This window comes from Culex pipiens, chromosome 2 (genome assembly GCF_016801865.2).
Source record: "Culex pipiens pallens isolate TS chromosome 2, TS_CPP_V2, whole genome shotgun sequence".
NCBI lineage: Eukaryota > Metazoa > Arthropoda > Insecta > Diptera > Culicidae > Culex > Culex pipiens.
Genome location: NC_068938.1, coordinates 108,791,397 through 108,805,490, shown reverse-complemented (window position 1 = coordinate 108,805,490; position 14,094 = coordinate 108,791,397). Strand labels below are relative to the sequence as shown.

At 42.1% G+C, this 14,094-nt stretch overlaps 1 protein-coding gene across 1 annotated transcript; it reads right to left on the bottom strand.

Moving 5' to 3' along the window:
• Nucleotides 1–1,702: 1,702 nt before the first annotated feature.
• Nucleotides 1,703–12,315, bottom strand: LOC120415676 (E3 UFM1-protein ligase 1 homolog). Its single transcript, XM_039577263.2, has 5 exons — nucleotides 12,131–12,315; nucleotides 10,616–12,070; nucleotides 2,494–2,955; nucleotides 2,223–2,434; nucleotides 1,703–2,151 (listed from the first exon to the last, which is right to left on the bottom strand). The coding sequence occupies exons 1-5, from the start codon at nucleotides 12,205–12,207 to the stop codon at nucleotides 2,000–2,002; spliced, it is 2,358 nt and encodes a 785-aa protein (XP_039433197.1). The 5' UTR covers nucleotides 12,208–12,315; the 3' UTR covers nucleotides 1,703–1,999.
• Nucleotides 12,316–14,094: the final 1,779 nt, after the last annotated feature.

Sequence of the window (14,094 nt, the reverse complement as noted above, 5' to 3'; positions counted from 1 at the left end):
CCCCCACTGTCCATATTACCCCAAACTCCCCTAAATGTTTTTCTTTAAAAACTTGATATAAAACGTAAAAATGTACAGCCGGTCTATACATCAATCGAAAGATCGCAAGAAAAGCTTTCACATGAAGGAAAAAGAAAATCGTTTTGTTCAATAATCTATTTTATATGATTTGTTGAACATTGGCAAAACTGTAAACTGTTCCGAATATGGGGGATGACTGTAAATTTTCGATTGGAAATTTGATTTTGCATCTAAAAATGATTTTTAAAGTTTTGTTTGGCAAAATTTTCAATTTTTTCCAAAAATCACAATTGAAAAAACATATCTCACCAGATTTTGCACCGTCCCGAACTCTAGCGCAAAAGATGCCTTTTTTAGTCCTCTTAACATATAAAAATAGAATATTGAGTAATACTGTTGAGAATTCAACTTTTAGTGATTTAAAGTCAATTTAAAAAAAAAAACAGGATTTTTTTTATTCTCAACTTTGCCGAAGACACCAAATCGATATGAAAATCCATAAACCACGTGGGCACTCGGTGAACCTCAGCACGGCAACAAACAAAAGTTCTCCGATTGATCCCAAAATTGGACTGGGAGCTCCCTGGCAGAAATATTTTGACCCGATTCTTTTTTATTGACCCTTACGGTGACCTACACCGAGTCAGGGTGGTTCGAAAAAGTGTCAAAAAATTATAACTCCGCACCGTTTCAACCGAATTCAGCGGGTTGCATTTAAGAAGTGAAAGGAAAAAATGTTTTTTTTTTTTAATTCCAGAAATATTGCCAAACATTTGAAAAAAAAATATGAAAACTGTACCAAAAGCCTTTGCATGAAAATATTTTTATCGGATTCCTCGGAAAATTTTACGTAACAAACTCAAAAATTATTGGAGTTCATTTACAAAATTCCGAGATATGATGTTATGAAAAAACCTCAGAATCATGTTCTGAGCAAATGTATGTGTGTGAGCCCAAAAGATTGAAGATCTGACAACCCTATCAAAAGTTAGGAGCACTTAAGTGTTAATTACGCACATTTTTAGGCCGAATCTTAGAAATTTTGATGAAAATGATGTCAGAATCAACCATGCGACCTATCGTTGGATCTTTTATTGTTGGATTGGGGGTTATGGGTTGCAGGATTGAATATGTAATAAATTATTAAATGAGAACTTATTATAAGATCATAATAATAAGATTAAAATTCATAAATAAGAGTTTAGAGCGCCGCAAAAAGTGCGCACCTTCATAAATATTGCCTTGTTAGCTGACAGATTGCGCATTGAGTGCGAGAGCGCGCTAGCGAGCTGCGAGAGAGAACAACGAGCGAGAAAACAGCGAGATGCGCGCGGCCGGCGAAAGAGAGAATGAAGATTGTCAAATCAGATTTAAGGTTGATTTGTGTGGAATAAGGTGTGTGTTTGTTAAATGCAAAATATCTGTGTTTTTATTATAAAAGAAAGTCCGCGATCACGACATATGTTGCAAGTGAATAGACAATTTTATAAATCTAGAGTTTAAAAAAACGACCACTAAGTTATTGTGTTTCATATGTTTAAAGGACCTTTTCAAAAAAAAAACTTTAAAAATGCCACCTAATATACTTTATGAATGTGAAGAATTGACCAACCACCTCTAGGTTAAGTAACGTTTTTAATGGTTTCGAATAGAACAGACAAATATCAACAAAATTTGTGCATCGTTTTCGGAAATTTCAAGTTTTTATTTGCTTTGAAAATAGCTCTCCCTATTCATAGGGTAGTACCAATTCACCCAAATTACAATGTTAGATATGAAAAAAAAAAACAAAATAAATAGAAAAAATGGCAAGACAGAAATAAATAAAGAGATTCAGGACATTCCGGAGACAACAAACAAAACAATAACATTTATCGCAATCAAAGAAAAAAATCGTTTATTTCCCTAAGTCAAGGCATCCGGCAAACCCCTTCCCGCCAACAAGCATGCAACATCACTGAAAAATTTCCCCAACCATCTACTCCGCACTGGTCAGCCCAGCCTTCTTGTAATTCCCGGCAATATCCTTAACGGTCGGCGTAAGCTTCTCGAGCTGCTGCTTCACCTCGTCGGCGTCCGCCTTGCTGTCGTCCGATGCATTCTCCACGCTCAGCAGCTTCAGCACAAGATCTGTTGACGGAAGCAAACAAAACAAATCATTTAATTGCTCTAAACTTATTCCAAACAGTGAATCAACTCACCGTGATACGTGGTCAGCGTTTGGGCCTGCTCCGGAGCCAGTGCCGGCTGCAGGAAGCTGAGAATCGCGGACACGTGCCGTCCGGACGCGTGCAGCATGCTCTGGGTGGAAATGGTGAAGAGAATCAGGACGGCCAGATGAAGCACCAGCGCCGGATCGGAACAGTTGGCCAGCTGCTCGAGCAGACCGTGCTTGTGGCAAAGAATTAGGTTCCTGAAATTAATCGACGTCAATTAGAGCCACCCCGTTGTTTACTGTTGATTGTTAATTACCTATCCTTCTTCTTGTCAATCTTCTTCAGTATCATGCTGCACGCCTGGAGCGAGTTTTCCGCCACGATCAAGAAATCATCAACGGCGGCACTGCTGGCGGTCGCCTTGTTCAGCGCCTGCAACGCCCCCCGATACTCCTGGCCGCAGTCCGCGGCGATTTTATTGCGCTGCTCGACGGTCAGCGTGGTGCCGTTGCTGTTCAGATTGCACTCGGCCGCGACGTAGAAGAAAATTTCGTTGCAAAAGTCCGTCCCGAGCGATTTGAGCAGATACTTGACCAGCTGGGGCTGCACGTCCGCGGGGAGCAGTTTGATGCCCTTCTCGTAGAGGCGGATGTCGTTGAACAGGTTGTTGAGCTTGTCCTGCAGGTTGGCGTGCGTTTGGCGCCGGTTCTGGTTGTTTTGGTGCAGCGAAATCTCGTACAGCTCGTGGGCCTTGGCCAGGGCCAGTCGGCTGAATTGGCTGAAGTGGGTGGGATGAGAAGTCGATTGAAAACATGGTTATTTTAAACTTAGTTTCTGTATCATGATTTTAATGATGACTCTTCGTGTAAAGGGGTTACATCGTTACATACATGTAACAGGTCAAATTTGTAAGTGATGGTATGAACTCTGTGCTTATTTATGAAATTCAAATTAGTAAAATTATTTTCAGTTGCTTAAAATATTAGTTTTGCTTCGTTTGGTCAGAAACTTACTGAGATATAATAAATTTGAAGACACAGTTCCAAAATGGGTGCAGGTGGTTATGTTACATATGATTCATATGACAAAGAACTTTGAATAAAGCTTTTGAAATGAAAACGTTTTGGTTTTTATGTTTTCTTCGAATTCCCGATTTTATGAATTTTCGTTCATTCGCTCCTACAGGCCTGGGGACCAGGTCGATTCGTTCAACCCCCATCGAGCTCAACGGCAATACATCTGGGGTCTTCGGAACCAACGGTTTCCCCGAGAAAAGCATCAAATTTCCCTTAGCATGCTATGAATGCTTGATGAACACCGCGACGCCACGTGTCAAACAGCTACCACAAAGTTTGAGAACGATTGGTTCAGTCGTTATAACACGTTAGACCAACTATAAGGCAAGGGTCTTATAAAAGATGTCCAAATGGGCACAGCCCTGCAGTTCAATATCACTTACACACAGAGCCCTACACGCAAAAAAATCAGGCCTGTTTGAATTAACAATATTTTTTGTTGTTTCAATTTTACGATTTTTTGTTGAAATAACCCTCAAAACCAATTGGAACTAGAGAGCCTGGATCTTATTAGAGAACGGACATCTCAAACCAAAAGTACCAATCGAAGCACGAGAACTGTCAAACGGAGGTACCAATCGAGCAAAAGACAAAGGATTTTGCTCGATTGGTACCTCCGTTTGACAGTTCTCGTGCTTCGATTGGTACTTTTGGTTTGAGATGTCCGTTCTCTAATAAGATCCAGGCTCTCTAATTGGAACAACTCAAAATTTTGCGTTGAATTGACTCGATGTATTTTGTCAACCCGAGGGGGACGTCACTCCGCGATAACACACTAAAACGCACAAAAACGAGCTCGAAAAGCATCAACGCTTCTCATCGTGCCGAGTTTTCACATAACGCCACCTTAAAGCAAGTTATCGCATGTTAACGCGCGTTAAAGCGAGTTAAAGCGGCCAGCGTCTGCTCGACTTTTGAACCAACCGAATCGATCTTGCAACCTTGCTGTCTTAAGTCGAGTAGTTTTTGATCGGGTTTGGCAACTCGGTATTTGTTTTGGTTTATTTTTCCTGCAGTTTCAGGAAAAATAAACAAAGTAATCTGTGAGTTTTATTTTCCCCCCTCGGTGACGAAATCGGTGCTGGTTTGTGCCGCTTCGCTGGTGGTCCCCACGGAGCAGGTGAAATCGTCTCGTATTGTGGTGCAGATGCGGTCGCCGAAGAATATGCCGACAGGGTTTGTTGAGGTGAACGGGAACGGACGGGTGGACATGGAAGGGAAGACGGAAAATCTTCTGACTGCAAACTCAAGGAGGAGGTAAGATTTCGAGGGCAAGATTTTTTTGAGCGGTCGAGTTTAGGATTTTAATTGTTACCGTCCCTCCAGTGTATCGCCGAAATGTTCGCCAAGCAGCTAACGAATTTCTTCAAGGGCTCGAGAACCATCGCCTTGGCCAGGGAACTGCTGATGCGGCTAAAGATCAGCAATGACGATGAGCGTAGCATAATCCGGGGGCGCGACGGATTCGAAATGGACTCCGAGAGCGTTGAAACGCTGGACGAGGAAGAGGTGGACGTGGATACAGAATGCCTTCCGGTCCTGCCAAAAAAATCATTCGCGAACGTACGTGTAGCGCGACCTAACCGTAATAAGCAGCGACTGTCGGTCCGGAAGTTCAAGAGTTCAAGTTCCTCAGCAGCTGTTCCACGGTGACAAGAACAAGAAGGAGGTGCTCAACGAACCAGGAAGAGTTAGCAGAATGGGAGGCAGGAGGAGGCTGAATGCGTCGCGATTTGGAGATTCGGGACCAGCTGCAGGATTGCAACGAGTCGATCAAAAAGCTGACCGTGGCAAGTTCATGAAATCAATTCTGGAAGGGCAATCTGGAGTTGATCGAGTAGTATGAAATAAATCAAAAAATATATTTAAATTTATGGTTTATTGTCTTCCGGAGGATCATCCTGCTCCACTTTTCGTTTCTTGGCGTGGGACTTGTGGAACTTGTTGACCCGGAGCACGGAATTGTCCCGCTTGAAGGCATATTCCGCACTACGAAACCCTCGTCGGTGTACTTTTCACCTCCTCCCCTTCTTCACGATCCTCCACCAACGAAAGTTGCTTCTTGATCTTCCCCGACGGCTTCGATTCTTCTTTTGTTTAGCGAGTGGAAGAACGACTTAACTCCTTGTTGGCCGCGATCAGCAGGTTCAGCAACGTGGCCGTGTTATTGATTTGTAACCGCGACGGTCTCCGGAACAACTGCGGCTTCTATTCTGTACCGGCTGCAGTCGAGCTGGCCGCGTTGCATGTTTCTATCGGCGATTTGTTGTTGTTGCCCGCGCCAGAAGCTTAATCACGCCGTTCTGTTGGACAGGTTTGAAATAACTAGAGTTAAAACTCGAGTAAGCCACTTCACGATCAAAACTCACCAACAGCAGGTTGCGAAGATCGGTTTGGTTAGCGGCTGTAGCTCAGATTAGCGGGCTTTTACAGGTGTCGGGCCAGGTGGTACGATTTTAAACGTTTCGTCAATGTTGATCTCCGCAATGCAAACTCCGGGATCCGTTTCTGCAGGTTGAACCTGTTGCCAAAGTCATCATCCAACAAGGTTGGCCGTTTCAAGTCTCTGAAACATGACCCTTGAAGGCAGCTGCAAATGTTTCCTGGTACACCGCTCCTTTTTTGGTTTAAACTTTTGTTTCTTTACGAAAAGTTGGCAGGAGATTTTATTTTTCAAGAAAAAAAAGCAAAACAAACTGCTCGAATGATTTGACAACGAGATCTGTCATTTGCTGTTGACAGTTCTCGCTGTCAAAAAAAATCGAGCAGTCTGATGCGTGAACGCAAGAAAAGGTAAGGCAAAAAGCGAGTTAACGCGGTTATCGCGCGTTAAAGCGGAAAAGCAAAAGTTAGCGCTGCAAAGGTATGAAAAGGAAGCTTTATCGCTCGGTCAACGCGGGAGTGACACCCCCCTCGTGTCAACCCTTGTAAGAAATAACAACAAAATTATTGCGTTGATTCTACCAAAAAACGGCATTGAATCAACTTAGCCGTTTTATTGATTAAATAAAAATAATTGTTGTTTACACGTGCCCACCATCCGTCAAAACATATAGCTTTAAATATTCTTCAACGTTGCGGTTCAGTCTTTAAAGTCTGTTTTCCGGATTTTTCGTCTGTTCCGTTCACGTGATCTACCCATCCAAGGGCTGTCCGCTGTTGGCCAAATTTCGTAATGTTCAATACATTTGTGCGTGAAATGGGTGGGATCAACAGTACCGTAACCACCAGGCCGACCCAGTTTTGACAATTGAGAAACGGATGCAGCAGGTGCCAGCAATTACACCGTCTGTTACTCCCGCGGCGGAGAACCGTCCCGGTTTTGTCCATAACCTCTACGGAACACGCTTGGTAAGAGCCTCGGCATTCTATCTCAAATGACCCCGTCTAAACGCCCATTTTGACTCTTGTAGACCTCTGCGGGAAACAACCTCAATATGATGGATGCGAGTGGCAACACGACCCATTCAACCCGCGGATACAGCTCGTCATTGATTCCTTCCGGGACGGCGACAGCATTGGCATCAGGTGCAGTTCTGCTTAACTGCACACGAACCGATCGTGCTCGAGATCGTGCTTTAACGCTTGGAGGTGCCGATTGAAATTGTTAATTTTTTGTCAAATAAATAAAGTAAATTGCGAAAATGACCATTCTTATTTCAATTCATTGTTTTTTTTTGTATCAAATAAATTCCAGGTCTTATTTCAACAAAAACATTACTTTGTTTCAACAAAAATCTGATTTGAACGCACTTTCTGTCAAATTTTGATCAACAAAAATGAGGGTAGATTCAACAAAAAAATAGGTTTGAAACAACAAAATATCTCCATTTGAAACAACAAAATGCGAGGGTTGATTCAGTCCAATAATTTTGTCGATTATATTCAACAAAATATTTTGTTGAATCAAGCCTCGTACAGGCTGATTCTACAAAACATTTTTCTGCGTGAATCTCTTACTTGGAACTCAACATGCGCATTTTGTTTATAACTGAGTACAAGAAAATCAAAGTGTTGCATTTAAAATAATTAAAACTAACAAAAAATATCAAAAGAAGTTGCAAATAATTTTGAAATAATCATTGATTGTTGATATTGATGTTGATTTTAGGTAAACTATTTTGATATCGTTGCAAATTATCGTTGAACAAATCTCAAGAGTTCAGTACAAAAATGAACAAATAAAAAAATGTATAGAACAAAATATAGGATTTTAATTTATTTTTCAAATATTATAAAAAAAACAAAATTAACAAACTATCAACTGGTACGAATTTCCTCATACTGTATATCCCACGTCAATATAACGGAAGTTGATAATCATTGCAAATCAATGTACATTAAAAAAAATGAAATATTTGTGACCTAGAAAATATTTTACTTGTGGATATTTATTTTTTATAATATTTTAAGTTTTTTTCATATATTCTGATGGAGGCGCAAGATCATTCATAAAGCTTCGTTTTAGGTGAAGATTCACGAAGTATCGTGCGCCTCCTTTTTAAAGTATATAAAATTTTAAAATTAAAATAAATTAAAAATTTCCAGGGTAAAATATTTTTCATGTCACCGATATTTGAAAAGGACATCTTAGCCATGGCGTGATGTCCATGTACGTCTTAAAAAAAAAAAACAAAAAAAATGTTTCGTTTAAAATTGTCATTTAAAAAACAAGGTGCCTGTCACTGTGTTTCTTATAAATGTCAGCCTGAAAGTGAGCAAATTGAATTGTAATGTCCAATAGATCGTTAAGGCCAGGTTTCTTTAAATTATTCATTCAAAAATAACAATTAAATATTTAAATTTATTAGCTTTGAAAAAAAAAATATTTTCAAATTTGAGGTTAAGCAAATAAATCCAAATTTACTAACATAACTGTTCTTCTTAAAATGCCTCTAAAACTGAAGATATTTTTTTATTTCTGTTTCCATAACATACATGTAAACTAGAAACTTTTTTCCGTTTATTTACTTTACTTTACTTATTTTTCTTGAGAAAACATGACGCTTAGAGAGTATTTAAATAATCCTATTTATCAATGTTTTAAAAATAATTAACTAATAATAGTTAACTAACTTTTGAAACATTTAAAAATACGTGGAGTCGGAGTCGGAGCCAACCATTTGTTGAAAGCTGGAGTCGGAGTTGGAGTCGGAGTCGGCTAGAGTTGGTAGGCCAGAGTCGGAGCCAATCATTTGTTGAAAGCCGGAGCCGGAGTCGGAGTCGGAGTCGGCTAATCTGAGAAAGCCGGAGTCGGAGTCGTTTGAAATATGACCCGACTCCGCAGCCCTGGATGTTTGGGACAGTTTTTTTTTAACGATTCATTTTCTAATGCCCTTTTTGGACTATGTCCAGGCCCTTTTTTCTTTTCCACATTACTTCAAGACATTCAACAAAATGGCGGCTAAAGGAGTACAACTTCTGCAGCAGTGGATCGAGCAGCGCTGGACGAGCGGTACAGCAGGAGAATCGGCTGGAGAAACGGCTGGGAGCCGGTGCGGTCCCTTCATTTCGGCGGGATGCTGGAATGACGGCGGGTCACGAAGACCGGGCCGTTTGAAGGAGTCTACGGATGCAGTTTGGCCAACAGCATTTCGACTGCTAATCAATGCAGCAAAATAAAGTCGCACAAGAAGGAGCGCCATTAAATATTGGATCCAAATATGTAAAACTTTCTTTTTCATTTGATTTTTTTGATATTCCCCCCCAAATAGGCCAATAAATGCATACAATTTAGAACTAATCATTTTTGTGCGTTACAATTCTTTACTCTTCGGTTCTGGGTGGACGAGACGGGGAGAAGAACGAGAGAACTTTTCATCAGCGGACGCGAACCTCATCCAGATCGACTTCGTGGCGCGGGAAGCGGCATTTTCTGGTGAGTCGATCTGCTTTTGTCTTCAGGAACTCATGTATGTCTGGTTAGCTGGTGACAAAAGGAGTTATGACCACCTTCAACGGTGGAAATTGTGAGCTGCCGTACGGCGATAGCGCGGCAAGTATCAGCGGTCTGTATCGGCTCGGTAAGATCAGAAGCAGGCGCAAAGCAGAGCCCCAGAGGATCAGCAGGATCGACCGCTTCGATGAAACGGCCCGAGGAGGTGCTTGTACGGTTGAGTGGTTCGAAGGAATAAGTGTTTTTTGGCGAGGATCTCAGAAATGTTTTCCTACATTCCACATTGCATTTAAACTGGAGATCAAAAAGTGGAAGGTTGATGCAAAAGAGATGAAACTAGTTGAGGAACGAAAAACGAAAATTCAAGAAAAATTTCGTACAGAAATGAGTCTGCATGTCGACCAGGTGCGATCTTCAGGAATTGGATCGTTTAACACTGCGAATACTTCACGATTGTCCTTTGCGGGCCCGGCTAAAACAGCAAAATGCACAGGTAAATTGTATAATATATTCATTATTAATACTTCAACAATTATTGCAAATAATCTATTTTTTGCACGACGAAAATGCGCTAGAGCGATGCTCAGTAATTCTACAAGTATTGACGTCAAGTAACAACATCAACACGAACTAATTTGCGAAGTATTGTAGAGACACTGCTGAGTTGTTGGTTGCATTATATCCCTGGTATGTACTACCTGCCGGCAACAGTGCACAAGATACTGAAGCATGTGGCGGATGTTATCAATAATGTCCACGGACTTATATAGTCAAACACAGGCATTCGTTCATGAACAACAGCCTCTGGGATTTGAACTCGTTGTGGCGGCGCAGCAGCAGCAAGGCCATTTGAAGCAGCGGCTGTGATCAAAAGCAAGTGCATTTAAACAACACAGACGCAGCGGTACCAGAAGACCCACCAGTAACAAAAATAGAAGCCGACAACTTCGATCATAACTGAATACTATTGCACAAACAAATATTAGTTCGTATTCAGCAATAACATGGCTTATCCTAACTGTAAGCTATGGAACAAAGCCACTAGAGTCATACATCACGTTCGGTAGTAACGTATTGCTAATTATTCTCCAAAATGTTATGCATTTCTAGGTACTTGAAGTTCACGTCGGCGTTTGGGAAGCGCACGTTTTGTTTGAAAGATCGATTTGTCTGAACAGAGATATAACCATTTGTACAGTGACGTAGGTACTATTATCTGGCCGACCTGCGCCAAAGTTTTTCGCAATGGCACACCAGTACCTTTGAGTAAGATTGATTGATTTTAGGCTGGTGTTCTTTTTTTAGAACTTCTCAACCGACCGAAGTTATGTGTCCTGAAGACTCACTTTTGAGATGTAGCCTTGTTGACTCTATACCAACAAATCTGTCGACTTAAAAAAAAATCGATGACAATTTTCAGTAGTAAACTGACATCTACCAAAACCCAACACCAAACCCATACTCACGGATAGTAATGCTGCGCCAGCTGCTTCGCCAAATCCTCCAGTCCCTCCTCTTCCAACCCTCCGTGCAGCACCTTGGAAATGTCCTTCACCGTAATCAACTCAATGCTCGCCTCCTTGGCACCCTTCTTTCCCCCGGCACTCTTCTCAGCAGGCCCGAAATCTTCATCCGAATCGGACACGTTTCCACGATGTCCGCGGGCGTGCTTCTTCGTCGACTTGGTCTTCGTTTCCCGACCCTGCGCACCTCCACCGGCCTTTCCACCCGCAGCCTTCTTGCGACGTTCGTCACGCTTGTCCGCCTTGTTTTCCGCCGATTCCTTGTCCGGAATCACGTCCTGGTGCTTCATCATTTTCTCCGCCATGTACTGCTGGTAGGTTCCGCTGTCGACGGATTTCTTCGCGTTTTCAACGGCGATTTCGTAGCACGGTTTGATCATGTCTTCGACGAACTTGGTGGTGAGGATTGTGCTGTTGAAGATGAGAACTTGCTTTTGCATGGGCGCCGTTAGGACGATCGTGAGCAGTTGATCCACATCTTCGTCGCTCATGATTGAGGGGAGGACCGTGGAAACGTCCAAGTACGTGCTGGTTGAGATGCACTCTTCCAGCGAGGAGGCCACCTGATCGATGAGCTTCTCTCCAACGCTGCACTTTTTCAGGTGGACAATTTTCTCGTTCGGGAGTTGGTTTACGATGAAGTTCTTCACGTCCGTGACGCCCAGTCCGGCGACGGAATCGTGCTCCAAGTAGCCGTTCTGGCGGTAAAAGTTCTGAACCCACTCGACCTGGGTCTTGGTGTAAATGTGCGGAATGTACAACGCCCCGGGAGTCCTCGACGTGACACTTCCCAGCGTAGCCACTTCGTTCACAAGCAGGTTAAACAACCGGTCCGGGATTCCACACTGCGCCAGGATGGCCGACACCGGCGTTGGCTTTGTGATCGCCGCCAGGGCACCTCGGACCTTGGCCTTGCTCCGTGCCACGTACGATTGCGTAAAGAAGATGTTCGCATTCGACGAGTCCTGCTTGCCCATAATGGTCTTGTTCAAGTGCCTCAAAATGATATTGTTCAAAATGAAATCCGCCGGCAGATCGTACTGCACCGTCAAATCAGCCACATTAATCTCCCCAACCTGAGCCAACTTCTCGTTAATCTCCGACGCCACCCGCTCCATATAAAACTGCTCAATCAGCTGACCCAAAATGAACTTCACACTCCGGTCCTCCACCACGATCTGCTCCGCCACAACCTGCACCTTCTCAAAGTCCACGTTCAACGCCTTGGCCAAATCGACCAGATTAACCCGGCCTCCCCGCACGAACATCTCGTCCCGCACCTCCTGCTTCAAATGGACCTGCGTCAAATACTCCTTGCCATCGGTCGTGTAAATCACCTCCAGCAGACCCTTCTCAATCAGCAGGCTCACAACCTCGACGCAGTTCCGTTCCGACAACCTGTCCGGAAGAAGATTCCAAAAGTGAAAGTGCCACATCAAAAGAATCGCAGGAACCTACCTCTGCAAGCTGGTCGTCAGCTGGGCCTTCTGGAAGTCGGACGCGAGCCGCTTGATTTCGTCCCAGTCGGAAGTCATCGTGGAAAAAGGGTTTCGCTTCGTTTAGCACTGGGAAATTCTGGAAAAACTGCGGATAAAATCACAGGACCAGCTGCTGGCTCACTCAAATCGTACGGAAGGAAAAACAGCTCCACATCACACGAAGACGAGGGCAAAACAAAAAGGGAAAGATCTGTCAAACAGGGTAGTGGAATTTTTTTGGTCGAAAACTGTTTGGAAGAAAATTTTAAATCTCAGTTTTATTTTAATTTAAGCATCGAAGCGTTTTGCAGAGAAACTAAATAAATACATTAAAAATTGTAAGTAGTCTACATAAGCTTGACGAATAAACATTAATTTAATATTTCTTTTTTTAAATTTATTTGGAAATTTTGTAACGAGCGGTGGGATAGACTGCTTGTTTACAAATGCAGATTCGCCTTGAAAAGTCGCAATTCGCAATTCGCAATTCGCAATTTTCAGTGTAAGAACGGGCCTTGACCGATCTTATGCACAAGGTTCCCGACGAACACGCACTGCCCTTACACCTACATCTCACCCTTGCTCTGAGTCAGTACGAGCAGCACGCTAGAACACGCTTTGAGTGTTCGTGCCAGGCATGCACACCTTCTTTTCCGGTTACGCATTTTAACTCGGCCGGGGGTGGTACATTACGTAGGGTTTGATGTAAGTATAAGCACCTAACCATTTATAGTGTGCCTATCAATTTTCATTAAAGCAAGTACTGTTTTATTTTTTGTTTCAATTCAAAAACTAGTTGTTATTCTACTGTGTACTGTTTTCTCCTGAAATCTTCCCTAATGTTGAATCGTGTTAATCTGTTGCTATTTCTTCTGTCGCGGTGTTTTGTTACAATGTTTTGGACCTAAGCATGTTATTCAAAAGTTTACCAAAAATACAATAATTTTATGTGTGTGATCATTCAATATATTAAGTAAGGACTCGAACCATACTTGTTTCAAGAAAAGGGCGTAGATTTAAACAATAGACAATAAAAGAAAGCAAACTACATAAAGTTCGATACTGAAAGAATAATTGTAGTTTGAAGGAAAGAAGAGTAGAAGCCGATGAAAATTACATTTTAATAAATAAATAAGTAAAGGAAAGATCAATGATAAACAGCAGTTAACATCGTTTCGTTTACATATTAAGGTAAACTGTTTTGGTTAGGGAAAACACGTTTCAGTATTTATTGGGAAATGAGAGAAGAAGAGTAGAAAGATGAGTGAAGCAAAATTAAAGTACAGTACTGGTTCGGTAACTGAGCTTGTTTGACTGAACTACTTGGGCTGTAGCCCACTTAAAAAGCAGACAAACGTAAAATAACCAAACAAACCGGAATGATGAGGGGTCACAAGCTGGATGCACAAGCAAGTTCAGCAAATTAGAAATCATATTTAAGTTTTAATGAAATGTTAAGTCAAAATTTAAGGAAAAATTAAAGGTGAGCTCTGAAAGAAATTTAAGCAACCATCATTTTACATTTGTAGAGAAAATGTTATGCATCGGTCCCCTCGTCATTTTTCGTTCAGCCCAGTTTACGAGCAGCATTCGGTAACTGTGCTACATTCTCAGCCAAGTTACCGAACAAGTATACTGTTGTTGGAAATGTGCAGAAGAAATACCCCGTGCTGCGATGTTCTAGGTACATCCACAACAGTTCGTTCAACATGCTGTGAATCAAAACAATAGGTCTATTCCCGTACTGCAGAATTCTGCAATTCTGCACAAAAACGGCAGCAGAGCATTCCCGTACTTTTCTGCAACAAAAGTAACTTTTCTCTCAGGCAGAACTTCTGCAATGAGAGAGGTAGAAGTTGAAGCAAAACCGTTCCCGTACTTTTCTGCAAGCTCTCTCTTCTCTTTCTTGTTGAAAAGTTACTGCAATTTGGTGTGATCGGTGTG

What these genes read in the sequence shown, in the direction of transcription:
- LOC120415676 (XM_039577263.2), bottom strand. Translation starts at nt 12,207, where the DNA reads ATGACTTCCGACTGGGACGAAATCAAGCGGCTCGCGTCCGACTTCCAG. An exon ending in ATTGACAAGAAGAAGGATAG is followed by an intron (nt 2,435 to 2,493) that starts GTAATTAACAAT and finishes GATTAATTTCAG; the next exon opens with GAACCTAATTCTTTGCCACA. An exon ending in AACGCTGACCACGTATCACG is followed by an intron (nt 2,152 to 2,222) that starts GTGAGTTGATTC and finishes TTCCGTCAACAG; the next exon opens with ATCTTGTGCTGAAGCTGCTG.